General features: G+C 37.9%; 1 protein-coding gene across 2 annotated transcripts in view; it reads right to left on the bottom strand.

Annotated features, from left to right (window-relative positions):
* EDIL3 (EGF like repeats and discoidin domains 3) overlaps nucleotides 1–15664 on the bottom strand; it is a 262422-nt gene that overhangs the window by 66176 nt on the left and 180582 nt on the right. For both annotated transcript variants that reach the window (XM_075020331.1, XM_075020330.1), the window contains one exon: nucleotides 11815–11996. In XM_075020331.1, coding sequence (XP_074876432.1) covers nucleotides 11815–11996 — 182 coding nt within the window. The remainder of the gene's footprint in view (nucleotides 1–11814; nucleotides 11997–15664) is intronic.

Raw genomic sequence — 15664 nt, forward strand, 5'->3', positions numbered from 1 at the left:
ATAATTAGACAGACTAAAAACTTGCTTGGTCTGTTTCTTCGTATTATTAAGTCATTATTTTAGTCCCAAAGGTAGTTGTTATGAATGCCATTAACTGGATGATATGAATTATTCAAATACTGGCATGTTTAGACTGTCATTTCAAGAAGAGGCCCATAATCAATCTCACATTGTTCAGAGGTTTGTAGCCCTGTAAAATTTCATCTCATTTACAAAGTATTGATTAAATGGGTATTAACTACCTGCAGTTTAAGGTCAGCTAAGAAACACTAAGGTCATTTATTGCTATTATGAATTCCTTCATATACTATGAACTTGTGAATACTCTTTCTGTCTTTGACATGCTAATGTCTCCCAGAAGGTACTTCCCAAAAATGTCTAGAATACTTCTTAAAGTATCAGGTAAAGAATGTGTAAATAAAAATGTCAGAGAAAATATCTATATGTATTTCCACTTGTAAAATAGCTTTGATCAATAGCTCATAGAGGTTAGAAGATAGGATGTTAGACTCAGGTCACAGAAACAAACCTGCACTTTTCTTTTAATCCTACATGAAAACCCTATTCTTCAGGGAAAAGAAATAAATTCAAAAGCTACAGTATTAAAATCACCATGAAAATATACTCAGGGAAAATTCTTAATGTTCCCATTGCAAAACTCAGAGGTACTTTCTGTTGCATCTTTTCCATTTGTTTTTAAGGCGCTTTGGTAGATGCACTCTAGTAAAAATTCTGATAACAAATATGACCTGCCCTCAAGCCCAACAAGGACTACAGGGAAGAACTCCCAATTCTGACTTCAGTGGGCTTTGTATAGATCCTATGTATCTTCTCAAACTAAGAAATGTTAAGTATGAAGGAAATGTGCTAGAAAATGACATGTCTGTTGCTCAGATGAAGAAATTCTCTTAATTAGTTTTGAATATTAAAGCTGAACCTGGAATTAAACCCACCCACTGAAAGATGGGAGCTAAAGCAAAAACTGAAATAGCAGGGAACACACAGGAGATCAGACTTCCCTGTCACTGTGAGATCCCTACTGGGGTTCTGTGATCACTGCACATTCCCAGCTTATTTTAACACACTGGGAAACTAAAGCTACTTAGTTCTTCCACCAGAATAAACCCAGTAAGTGATAATAGTGCTATCAAATGGTGCAGAAACAACTTGCACAGAGAGTGCTTCTTAACCATACTTCTCTAGCTTGTCTTTCTTTTTGTGCAGCTTATCTACAGAAGTTATACTGTTTACTACTGTAAAGGAAGGGGAAGAGTCTACCTGAAGAGTGGTTCCACAGGACATGATTGTCATGGGCTGTGCAATGGGCAGAATTCCTTTCCTGTGTAATCCTGGCTACATCAGCTTTGGGAGATGCTGCAAATCCCACTATTCAGAAAAGGTCTGGATTTTTTGCAAGGATTCCATGAAGAACAAGTGACACAGTAGATCTGTGCTTGCAGACTCCTGGTGAGTAACTACTTCTCACGCTATCACACTTCAGTTACCCTTCCGTAGCCAGTAATGAAATGACCTTTTCAGTTGCTAAATAACTCACAATGCAGTATTTCAAATTTCGTAACACTGATCATAAAATACACATCTTTACCAGCTTTCTTCTTTGGTCAAGATAATGATAATCATCATATACCTACTTAAAACTTTATTTTCTGATGAGCCTGGCAGCCACAGCTGGCTTTATGCTGCTTATCATGCTGACCATACCATCCTTTTGCTCTACCCATGTATCTGCAAGTACCTTGCCTAGTTAGTGCAAAATCTTTTTAGTTGTCATTTTATAGAGGACCCAAAGCACAGTGGAGTTCTAGCTGTAACTAGGACTTCTGACTAGTCTGTTAATGCTGCTCTTAATTAGTTGTGTTCATGTTGTGATAAAATTTGTGGGAGAAAGGCAAATGGGAAAATAGGAGTATGTGAAAGCAATCCTTCCAACATAGTCACCTTTGGGAATAATGTGTTAGTTGCTATGAGTCTGGTTGTATAGGGAGAGAGGCCAAGGTTTTAGATGGACACAAGTGGAGTAAAGAGGTAGATTAGTAAGCACACAAGGGACAGAAGGCTGTGTGACTGCTGAAAAGACTATGACACTCAAATGGTTTCTCCACCCACAGATGCTACTGCAGAAAACACAAAGTTGGCTCAAATTATTAATGCCTCCTCAACCTTAATAAATTGGCTGAATATTGGTTGAATCACAATGAACAGACTCATAATATATTATATTTATATATATTATGATATTAAGAATCAATAGAAAAAAAAGTTTACCTATTGGCAGCAGGGGGGGGGGGCAGGGGTGGAGTGAGTGAGCGGCTGTGTGGTGCTTAGTTGCTGGCTGGGGTTAAACCATGACACATATAAACACAAAAGTTACCCTTCAGTGAGATTTCCCCATCATTTTTAATATGTCTGCATTTTTCCTCAAAATACTTTTTCCTTCTACAAAAATTGGCAGGCACTAGATTGGATTAAAAACATTAAATGTTTCTTGGTTTTGCAACAGACAAAGAAAAAATTCTCAAAATCTGAAAAGTTTCATTGAAAGACTCAAGACTTGAACAATGTCTCTTTATCTTAACCACTCATGGAATAAGAAGGTTCTAAGAATGCAAGAGTAAAATGCACTTCTATTTTTCAGTCTACATAGTTGATGTTCCACTGAAGGTCTTTGAGATGACAAGCACACGTAATCATTTCCAGGGGAGGTCAAGGAGTATGAGTTTACGTTAGCCCTTGTTTTCTGCTATAGTATCATGATGCTGGCGACTTCCCATATTTCCAATAGCCCATATAAAAGAGTAACTTTTCTCCACCAGCTATAAAATAGCAGAGAAACATGGAGGTGCAGCTGGGGACCACATGCTTGCTTCTCCACAGCTAGAGTAGTACCAAGGCTTTGCCTCTATTTTCACTATTGTGATTGCTGTGCAATTCTGTGACCTACCTACACACATGTGAACTCAGCATATAGGTACTGCTCTGGGGCCATCAGCACAGAGGTTAAGTGTATATACATGCCTCTGTACGACATAAAAAAAAATCTTAATATATTGGTATGTAATTTTACTTTTTCTTGAACTTTGTTTCCTGAACCTTAGCTGTAAAGAATTAACTTGAAACAGCTTTTTTCTAGAAGTCAAGCCTAGCAGAAGAGTAACTGTAAGTGAGGATTGTTTGGTTTTCCGGTTTTGAAAGTGTTTACAAAATAAAATATGACTTGTTTGAATATCACACATTAGCATATCATCATCTTACAGATTTAGATGTTGTCCTCCCCACAGGAGGACTATGATGCCCACACATCACTCTATTACAGCTGGTAAGCCACCACATAGGTGCTGGGGCATCTCCACATGCAACTTATTACTGACGCGAGAAACCAGATGGACACACATTTGCTCATTTCGGTGTGTCACCACTTGCTGGTTTGATTACTTTTAATATCAGGATGGTAAATGGGAAAAACCATTAAGTCAAAATAGATGGTGTTACAGATGCATGAAACAATGTGTTTAAAAGTACTGGTACTTTGGTCGTTCAGCCATATTACATAGAGTAATTAAGGGAAGCTGGCACGCAGGCTGACAGAGCATGTTATGGATAGTGTTCATAACAGCATCAAGTTTCAGTTGCCATGGGGATGCTAACTCTGAACTGACTGCTTTTGTGTATCCAAAACCTCAATCAAAAGTTGTCTGAATACGTCTGTGTGTGGGTGTTTGTGTGTACAAAGAAAGAAACTAGGAGCTATAAGATGATATCAAATAGATACCAAGATATGGGACACACGGGAGTATGTAGATGATTACACTAAGAAATAGGCTCCCCGTCCTTTTGTTTTCTTGTCTGTTTTAAGCATATAAATTATATCTTTAGCCTGTAAGCTAAATGTATAGACGTTGAGGGAGATCTGCAGCCAGCAGACATTGGTATTGATTTCACTGAAGTCAGTGAACTTACGGCAGACTTTGCCTAGTTGAAGATCTCTCCTAATTCCTGCAGTTCAAAGGTCCTACATGGGATAGTTTTGAGAGAATTCAACTGCAACTTTCATTATTAGTTTCTGTTCTCCCCTGCCAAGGGCTTTCACTTACTGCCACTCATCAATATCCCCCAAGGAAATCCTCCTATGATATTAAGTCAAATTTTGGAGAATTGACAAAAAATGCAGAGCTTTAATAGTTTTTTTCAGCATTTAACTTAGCAGATTAAGTCTTTCTATATGGTTCGAGTCATCTTACATGATGACTCTGAGATTGTATTTCTTAAGGTTCACTTGGCCACATTATACTAATAATAAGTAAAATTAAATATTTAATCTATGATGACAGGTATTTTTGGAAGCTGATACTACAACAGTACTCATGAATGAGGAAATGAACTTTGACAAAATGAATGGTTTGACAGATGGTAGTTTGCTTAGAGCTTTTACTAACAGATGTTTGAATGAATGTTCTGCAAGACCTCTGTGTATTTTGGGTTTTATCATTTTATTAGCAAATAGCTATCACCTGGTGTATACTTGCCCTTTGGAAGTTCTTGATGTGCAAACTGCTAATTTTTCTCCTTGCCTTTTTTTGGAGAAAAAAACCCCAACACTTTGTATTGATTCCTGCCTTGGGATAAGAATAGTGGAACTTAGAAAGTATTATAAGTACATTTTTTGTGTGTCACCGTAATTATGATTACGTGTGTGAGATTCACAGACACACAATTAACTATGCCAGTATTAGGGACTGCAAGCCCCCAAAATGTAAGGCTGAGCACTGGAGGTGGGATTGAAACCGCAGATAGGAGACACTTGTGTAAAAAACAAATTAAGCCACAAATAAAAACATACATTCTAACCACCAGAAACATTATTCCAATATATTTAGACTTAAAAAGAGAAAAAAGAAAAGTGTTCTCAGTAATCACTAAATAAAGTACCAACATGGCTTCTGGAGTAGAAACTAGAATTTAGATTCTCTCAGACAAGTATCCCAATCACTGTGCTGCACAATTCTTATCTTACCCTGCTGATTTTAAACTATCTTAATTTAAACATCATATCCAAGAACACATCAATACACTATTTAGTCCTCAGATATATTTTTAGTGAATGCTGTGTATGGGCAATACTTAAGAAAGACCCTCGTGCTTCGTTTTCTCTGGAAGAACATTGCCATCACCCATGTAGCGTGCTGACTCTGTGCACATCCTCTAAAGCAATGGACTTTTCCATGCATTTCAAGGGACACCCAATGTATTGGTCCCTAATTAATCACTCTGATTTCTGCTGTGGGATCAAGCCTTAGAAGAACTACATTTTTGTGACTCTAACTGTACTTAGTTGACCTTAAAACTCTAAATTGCACAGTGGCTTGGGAAAAATTTTACCCTGAATCTGCTGGGGTAAATCCCTTTCCATCACAGATCACTTTTTTTATTAAGAGTCTCTACAGGAAGACTATTTACTCAGTTTCAAGAAATGTAATGAAGAAATTTTCTTAAAACTGTGCAAAGTTATTAAAAAAGAAAGAAGTATTACTTAAAACAGATGCACTGAGAAGGTAAAAGTAAATAAACCCAATGTATTTTATTTTGGACTAGAATACTAATATATTCAAATTACCAGTTAGAAGTTGGGCACCTTTTCCATCAAATTGTTGTATCTCTGTCATGGTTTAACCCCAGACAGCAACTAAGCACCATGCAGCCACTCACTTACTGCCCCCCACCCAGTGGGATGGGGGAGAAAATCAGGAAAAAGAAGTAAAATTCGTGGGTTGAGATAAGAATGGTTTAATAGAACAGAAAAGAAGAAACTAATAATGATAATGTTAACACTAATAAAATGACAACAGTAGTAATAAAAGGATTGGAATGTACAAATGATGCGCAGGGCAACTGCTCACCACCCGCCGACCAACACCCAGCTAGTTCCCGAGCAGTGATCCCCTGCCCCCACTCCCCCCAGTTCCTATACTGAATGTGATGTCACATGGTATGGAATACACCGTTGGCCAGTTCGTGTCAGCTGCCCTGGCTGTGTCCCCTCCCAACTTCTTGTCCCCCTCCAGCTTTCTCGCTGGCTGGGCATCAGAAGCTGAAAAATCCTTGACTATAGTCTAAACACTACTGAGCAACAACTGATAACATCAGTGTATTATCAACATTCTTCACATACTGAACTCAAAACATAGCACTGGACCAGCTACTAGGAAGACAGTTAACTCTATCCCAGCTGAAACCAGGACAATCTCAAAATATGCAGTTTCAGCTGAACTTTAGCATATAGTTTCAGAAAAGCCATTTAAGGAAGAAATTAGAAAAAGGCTAGAATTAGAATACTCTTTTCATATATTCTAAATAAGACTTCTAGTTTTTCCATTTTGAAATCACATTTGACGTTCAAAAATTGACCCCAAAAAAGAATAAAAAAATGAAATAGACATGGAAAGGGATGAATTATTTGAAGAGGAAAAAACCTCAAATTAAGTATTTTGGATATTTTTGTATGCAATAAAAACTAGGGGGGGAAAAGGCAACTACTCATCCTGAACCAAATTTATTTCCTAGTTTTTGATTCTGCAACCAAACTGAGCAGTCCAGCTGTTTTGTAAAAGAATCCTCCTTCTCACAATAATAAAATTACATATTTGAATATTTTATTTAAGAACAAATCTGTAGCCACACTGATGTCTCTGGAGAAATGGTTCCTGCTGTTTTAATGAGGGATAACAAAATAGCTTTTTTATTTTTCTATTTAATAACTTACATTTATATACAACAGTCTCCAGCAACAGTTCAGGTGTTCAATCATAGCTCCCACACAGTGGTATGATACACAGTAATTAGTTCATTTTCTTAATATTCTCAACATACAAGGTACGCTCAAATCTGCTCTTGGTGGCTGTGGATTAATACTGATCTTGTAAAAACAATTTCCATGTCCAAAAGACCACAAAGCACTTAAAAAAGAGCTGGTAGTCTCTTGTACACCATTAAAAGTTTTGCATCATCAGGCAGGGATCCTCTTCACAATCACGCTCAGGAGATGAGCAGAAGTTAAGGGATCTCTTGTTCTCAGATGTGATAGCTCAGTCATGGTGAAACAGCAGCAACTGCATGGGAACCAGCAGGCACTGATCTTTTCTTCTCCTTGCTTAATCGACTGGCTACAGCCAGGACCAGGAAATCAAATTTGCCCCATCCTTTCCTTAATCAAAACTTTCCCTGACTCCTCCTGACTCGAAACATCATCTTACGAACCGTACCAGTCTTTGCTGTGTTATGCTTCCTACCAGGCTTCACTGCATACCCACACTTTTGCTGTCTAGCCTTAAATCTGATACCTTTTACCCTATACCTCTTCCATGCCTTTACCAATCTTACTTTGTTCTAAGACCATGATGTATTTCTTAGGTTAATATTCTTAGGACTCCCTGGCACACTGACCACCCACCCTGCCGATGCAGTGGCAGGAGGCACCGAAGCTCCTTCTTCACTCCAGGCTCCCTGACCTAGGTGGTATGTCTTACTGTTCTTGGGCAAATTTAACATTTAGGAAGGTTCACCTGTTGACCAAGAACCCACTGCACTGGTATTATTTGTAGAACAAAAAGACCATACCTACTCCAAAAGACTAAAGGAGCAAGACTGTTATCTTACGGGACAGTATTCACCTGCCTTGCTCTGTTATGCCTGAGCATGGTTCCTCAACATGCATCCTTCTTCCAAAGTTACTTGTACATCTTGAATGCCTTACTTTGGATTTCAATAATGTAGGCCAGTCCTTACATTGCTAGTTATACCAAATTATTCTACCTTGTGTTACAGTGTTCTTCACAACATTTCAGCTTGTGCATTTTTGGCATACCCACCATGGCTTAAGTCTTTGTGTATTACAGGGGTAATAACTGCAGCGATATAAAAAAGGGCAATATTTTATGGAAGCAAAATGGAAACCAGTCACGAATAGGGGAAAAATGAGTTAAGAAATACTAGGTTTGGGTGGTGAAACTGGGAGAGAAGAAGAAATGTAAAGGCATAGGCATGGATCCCTAGGTTAGAAATCACTAGAGAGGAGTAAGATTTAGAGGTCCTGCCAGCAGTTTGTTAGAGATTAGGAGTTATCATGACATTGGATATGGTAAAGAGGTAATAGAAACAACAATCCTGCCCATGGCCATCTCTATTTTGCTCCATACAGCCTTGACAGAATATGTGTGAATAGAAAAATATAGATATGTGCAAGGAAGGACTAGAGATGAAGTGAAATCAGAATAAAAAGAAACAGCATATTTTAAAGCCATAAATGCAAAAGGAAAAAAGGGAAAAGAGAAACCAGTCCTCTCTTAAAAAAAGAGTTTTGACAAAAAAGATTTGTTAACAGAACAGGCAAAGTGACCATTTTGCTTATATCTCAGAAAAAATTAATGAAAAATAGAAGTGTGGGATTTTTTCTTGTTATATTTCAAAACATGAAAAGTTAGTGTCACTAATAAAGTGGTAAACAGTATACAGGTGCTGTTTTATCACAGCCAACCTATGAGGAGAAACAGAGGTCAGCAGAACTTTAAAAGGCAGGTATGACTTACTCCGACTTTAATTTGCTTTCAAAAACATGGTCACTGACCCTTTAAATCACAAGCCAATTACAAGCATTGTAGTGCCATTACTAATTATGTGCTGACAGTGTAATTTAAAATGGCAATTTCAATTTTCAGTTCATTGGGAGAATGCGGGAAAATGAAATTGCATACTAATTAGTTCATGTGTGTCAGACACCTGAAAGATTAGAGAAAAAAACTCTGCACTCATTACAAGTGAGCTATAAGCAAAGCACTCAAACCTTTCATTTGCCAAGCTGCATATAAATAAAGAAATTAAATGACAAAGAAAATTGATAATGATGGAACAAGGCAAAAATAGCTACAGGCCTGTACATAATTATACTTTGGGGGACTTTGCCCATTATACACAGCTTCCTTTAGAATTTATCTAGCATTAGAAACTATAAGAGGGTAACAGGTTACTGCTTCAGGTTCACTGTGCTAAATGTTAATTTACATTTCCTAAAAATGGAGTTTCTGGTTTCCTTCCAGTTAATCTCTGCCAAACATTCACACCGTTTTTCCAGAGCCATCTTCTGGACCAGCTGCTTCGTCACGCAGACCAAAATGGAAAAAGTCGCATATACAGACCCCTCACATTAGGATCTGGGAAGAAGCTGGTGACATGATAAAGAAAGTAAAAACTCAGAGTCGGCTGTTGCTAGAGGGAGCATCTCTCCCACAAGACCAGAAGCAAGGTAGCCAGAAACTTAGCAGCACAAATCAGAGTGGGTTGACTTTTTGTAACCTTCCACAAATGCTTACGAAGTATCTCCTGGCCATTACAGAAGCTGTGCCAAAATAAGATGTGGGATTTCTGCTTCTCCTCTTCTCTCAACAGAAACTGTTCACCCATATTAGGGTCAGGCAGTGTCTGTCTCTTAGAGTGTATTTCATGCCTTGAAGAACAAGGCAGTGCTCTGATGTAAAGAACTACTATGCAGTGCATAAAGTGTGAGTTTGTGGAGGTCTGTGTCCTTGCCAAATCAAAACAGGGTTTCTGCAGAACACTAAAAAGTGCTTTTTCTCTACAAGTATCATCTCCCTGAAAAAATTTAGATTTTCTGTTCCCAGGTGTTTTCAGGAGAAAAGTCTTCAGAAAAGGAAAAAAAAAAAATCTTCTCAAGATTTAAACTTCCATTTTTAAATTACAAAGACTATTTTTATTTTTGCTCTGAACTGAAAAGAAAAATAAAATACTCAGCAAGTTTTGTGAAAATTATAGACCAAAGTATATTTTAAAAGAAAAATGAGAGGAAAAAGAAGGGACTGCTAGGTGCTTAGTACACATTAGTCACATAACTTCATTAGCTTCTAGAAAGTCCTTACATACTATGGCTGTCAAAATTACAGAATAACCTGCGTGGGATTGACACCACCTAGATTAGGTCATTAACTCCAAAAAAGAACGAATTGTTGAAACCTGACGCCATGGGCTGAGATTTGTAGACATGTTTTCTTCATTGGTCCAACCTTCCTTCCAGGTAAGAGCAAAGGGAAGACTTCCCTGAGAGCAAAGTCCAAGGCAGGCATAACGCTGCTCTGGGTAGAAACATGCACAGCTGTCTCCACGGTGGGTGGTGACTTTGCCAAGTACAAATGCAGAAGCAACACAGCATTAGCCATCCCCATCCAGTTCATCTCCTAGTAAAGACATGTCTAGGGGGCCAGTGCTAAATGATTTTGAGTTTTTTTCTCCAGCTCATGTAATAAAGCCCACACTCGAAAGCAGCCCAAAAGCTACTGTAATACTGACTTTTTCATTATCCATTAAAGTTACATTAGCTTTCTACTCCTGTGGAAATATTCTGCTCAAGTCCCTTAGTGTTAGTCTTTCCAGTTCTTTGTCAATGTATAAATTTTAGAGACTTCCAAACCCCTCTGGTCTTCATGGAAGAAAACTGACTTAACATACATTGAAGGGCCTTTGTGTTTTCACTCTGCAGTGAATAACAAATAGTAACACCAGCTTCATTTTTCAGAACTGACAAAATCCAGCACTCTCACCACACCAGTTTCAGAAAACTTCATCAAATAGCGCTTTGTGCCTGCCCTCCAAACAAGAAAAATGAACAGGTAGTCCTGTACGTTTTTTCCCCACATATCTGGGAACCGCTCAGAAAAATCATGAATGGTCGTCAGCACAAAAACTTGAATATGAACAAAAATTATACCATGTACACAAAGGTAACTTCAAGAAGAGTGTGTCTGACACACCCGAGGCACATATGGACAGTTTAACTTGGTGCTGGTAGACAAGATGCTCAAGTACCATCTTTTGCTACTCTTGTGGTGGGTTCACTAGGAGAGAAGCACTCTCTTCACATATTGACTACACTGATTAGTGCAAAAGGTTTTCCCATAAGTATATAACATCAACTTTCTTAGCTAACAGCTGAAAATGCCAAATTTTAGCCCAATCCATGTATCATGAAAAGAAAACACCATAAAAATAAAAAGCTACAGCAGTCAGTAGGTAATCACTATCTTCATTAAAATACAGCCACAGGACTTTACATTCACTGCTTCATGACTCCTACTGAAGTCATTTGCTGGGCACAGAGAAATCCAGTCCACAACGAGGGCACTGCTATTTGAATCATTCTAGCAATATCCTTGAGTGGGAATGAAAAAATGTGTATTTTCAGCCCCATGGATGTGGCTGAACTAACAGCTATTTCAACCTTAATTAAAACAGCTCTTGTTGCTTCCAGTATGATGCACACAATGCTTAACCTGTGTGCCCAGAGCAGCTCAGCAGAGAGGACAGACTATTCCTGCAGGCTCTGGTACAGCTAAAACAACATTAAAGCACTCTAGAATGATGCCCAAGGAAGGCTGCATGTGTCAAAGTATCTCTACCAAGAGATATTGCTGGGAAATGCTACTAAGGACCTAACGAGCAAGTGTAACATATGTGGAAAGCAGCTTCCTTGAAAAAAGTCTTTATGAATTTGCTTCCATGGTTTAAAACCACAATGGAACATATGCACACGTTTTTTAAATAAAAGGATTTTTGTATTTGTAAAGTCAAGATTATTATTATTTCACAACTAAATAGTCTCTTTTAGTCTAGGCTACATTTCTGACAGTGAATAAGAATCTAGCTGTTAATTTACCACTTGTCTTCATCAGTTTCTTAAGTGACTCTGGCAATTGCATCAAGGAGATTTTTTTCCTCCTCAACTCCATCTGTTACCTGTATCCATGGCCATCTGTCATTTTCTGCAGCAGTCCAAGCATTCACAAGACCCTTCTTATTAAGTCGTGCATAGTATGGATACCATTTCTGGAGTCCAAAAAGAGCTCGATGAGTAGAAGATGCAGTAATTTGTTGGTTTGACACAATTCCTCCTTCTATCCCTAGTGGGCCAGAGCATCCTGCAAATGGAAACAAAAAAGAAATGAATGCAACTGAAATGATCAACTCCTCTGGGTCCCAAGTGGCTATAATTACAAATAGAATACAGTTTCCAAAATGTGATGTCAAATACATTATTAAAAGAGATTTAAAGCACTTGAGTAGCATCTTTTTGTAGAAATGAAAAAAAAAAAAAAGTACAAAAATATTGCTTGCAAATAACTATTCCCATTGCAAAATTAATGAAATAGATTAAGCTTTCAATTTCTTTTATTTTTTTTCTATCTGATGAGTTGTGAGTTTGGGTTTTATGGATACAATGAAAGAGAATGATCCTTAGATTCAAATACAGAAATAATTACTAAAAGCAAATTTAAAATTCTGTAATTACTGCAAAACTCCATATTGCTGCTCTTGCCATAGAGGTTAGCATTTAGCCAATACGCTACAAATTGTATTGCAGCTATCTTCAGAAATATGAAACTAGACACATGATATTGTTCAGTTACATTAAAAATAGTTACAGGTCTTATACATTTAATCAGCAAGCCACAAAGTAGGTATTTAACTGTAATGTTCATGTGTTCATAGTTTTATGTGTGGTATTCATCATTATTTTATTCACCTGATGTACTTATAGACATAATCTTTTTTAAAGTCAAAACATTTCTGCATACATTCTTTTCTGAAGCCACTCCATTTGGGTACAGGAAGAACATTCAGTTATTGTGAGCAAGCCAAACAGAGAAAATTTTCAAAATTCGTTTTATACAAGTGATTAGCAGTCTACCTACTTAATATTAAATACCCCCAAACACTTTTAGGTAAATGAGGTTTTTTTTTTCTCAACTCAATTCTGATGCAAAGTATAAAGAGAAGCTAGTTGCAGGAACTACTGTAGCAGCCAATCTTGCTCAGTTGCCCAAAAGATCTTCTGCTTTGTGGGTCAGCTGCACTTCAGCAATTTTGAACACAACAGGACAAATGTTTACTTACACTTTAGGTTTTCTCAGAAGCCTGGCAGTGTTTCACCTCAAGCAGTACCCAAGAATGAACTCTGAAATGGTAATGCTATGAATTCCTTACACCACATGGGCAGGAAGTCAGAAATAATTTAATTCCTCATTAATTTAAAGGTACAGAGAAGAAAAACTGACCAGTGCAATTTGCTCCTCTTGGCAGAAGCTGAGGCAGGGAGACAGCGTCGGGAGTCACTGGCAATACAATCCCCAGGTATTGTGTGTCACTGATAATGGAGACAAATATAAACTAAACTGCAGTTTTAAGTTGATTATGGAGAAAGGCCCATAGACAAGCATGTGCTTGCACTCTGAAAAGATAAACCCAAATCCCCACATAGGTGGGGTTCTGAATGTGTTCCTTCTTAAATGCAAAAATTGGCTGAATTCCAGGATATGCCTAAATGAAATCCTGGCCTCACTGAACTTAATGACTGACTTGCACCATACGGTGATCTCATCCACATTTTTAACAGTCCACAAAGCTCGGCTAGAATCTAAAGTCCTAGCGCTACTTTTCTGTATCATGTATCACCCAACAATAAAGGTGGTGCATTCAGCACTTGACTAATAACTCTGTTCAGGCTGCACAAAATACAACAAAATGCAGCTCTCTCCTGCTGCTGTGCCAGGTGCGTAGTAGTGCCAGAAAAAAACAAATTCTTTGTCACCAGCATAGACAGGCACAATATTGGATGTATTAAAAAAAACTACATATGTTGGAAAAGTGTCATTTTTCATTGTGTTATCGAGTGTTATTTAAAAATCCAAAGACCTAGTCAAATCTTAGCTCTGTTTCTGAAATCTTTTCATGTAATCAGAATAAATTCCTTTGGTGTATAAACTGCCATATCTGCTTGCAAGCCAGAGGTCAACTACTCCACCTTTCTAAGAAAATTGCATATTTTCAAAAGTTCCTTAAATTTACTTACTGAAATATCTCTGTCATTTCATAATGGAAAAGAAAGTGCACAAGTGCATACAGGTGCATCTATATGTATGTGTAGCTTACAAACACACACACATACATACAGGACTGATTCCAGCTTACTGTGAAATTAACCACTCCTAACAGCTGGTATCTTAAATTGATAACTACTTTAAAATAGAGATGTGAGAAAACAGAAGAGAGGTTTCCAAGAGAGCCTAAAAAGGAGGCATGGAGGCATGGCAGGTGTTTTAATACAGATGTAGAGCATGCAGCTGTATTCTGTCTCCTTGTGGTAAGAAGCACAGAGATGAGGACCCTGCCAGTCCTGCTGGCATTATTCTGTGACCTAATGGGAAAAATGCATGCATGAGGACAGGGCCCGAAGATGTATCAGGGCCAGTTTTGAGTGGGGTTCAGAATAAGGGCTTTAGCAGATAATTTTCAAAAGAAGAACACGTATTTGATGCCAAGACCCTTGATCTCCTATAGACATCCCAGCTTTGGCAGACTTGGAAGAGACGTGGATGTCCATTTTTTTTGCTTATCAGCCTCTGTTTAAAGTGCAGAACTTTGTGGAAAGTTGATTTGAAGGCACGTTAGTTCTTGTTTGAGATGCATTAAATGGTATTTGAAATATGTGCGAATTCCTTACAAGAGAAAGGTGAATTTTCCTTTCTAAATAGAAGGCAGTTAAATTACCAGGTGCAGCACTTGATGGCACTTTGTCAGCTATGACCATATATGGTCAGATGTGTTTACCTTCCTTAGCTTTAGGAGGATTATTCCTGAAATCCAAAGCAAATCTCTACCTTCAGAGAATAGGCACTTCATTGTATGAGCTTCTTATTTTAATTGCAGTTCCAGTCTTGGTTTCTCATGTTTGTCAGCTTTTCAATGTGAGTTAAACACTAAAACTACTACATCAGAGATACTTTCTACTTCGGTGTTCAGTTCAGGCATAACAACATGAGATGTGCGGGAAACATGAGACTGGATAATAATTTCTAAACAATATTAGCCTTACAACATAATATATATGTAGACACCACTAAGATCTGTCTTTAGAGGACCATCTTTTTTTACCACCCTGAAGGACATCAGATCATTCTCATGAGGTGGGAAGCTTGGATTAAGCTAAAACTTAATCTTGCTCAAGACCTGCATGCAGGTCCAAACCACAAAACTTGCAATGCAATCCTACTCTGACCATATCAGTGCTGATGAATTAAGCAATTGCCTAGGCACAGCCCTGGCAGATGGACCTGGAGGAAGCCCCCCAAGGCTATCTCATCCTGAGATGTAAGATACCTCCACATGGGTCATGAGGGGGGTTTTTTGAGTAGTCTTACCTTCAACTTGACCACATTGAATTTAACCTCCTGTTTCATAGCCAAGTCAATCCATATTTCAAGATATTTTTAAAAATCCTCAGTCCATTTTAATAATGTGAAGTACATTTCTTAAATTATCAGAACATTTTGCTGTCTTTCTTATTTATTGAACAGCCAGGATTTTAGCAGAAGTTTTGCTAGGACTCTGTGAGTAAGCTCCTTCCACTGTTAAAACTGCCCACTTACCCACCCTTTAGGTCTTTAATCAGGCATTATTCTACAAGAAAACCTTTCAATTTACTTTCTTTTATCAGTTAGAAGGAAATAGTTGAACACATTTTTGGGTAGTCAAATACCACACAGCAAATGGACTTCCTTTAGCCATATGCTCATTAATTTCTTCCACA

Source organism: Buteo buteo, chromosome Z (genome assembly GCF_964188355.1).
Source record: "Buteo buteo chromosome Z, bButBut1.hap1.1, whole genome shotgun sequence".
NCBI lineage: Eukaryota > Metazoa > Chordata > Aves > Accipitriformes > Accipitridae > Buteo > Buteo buteo.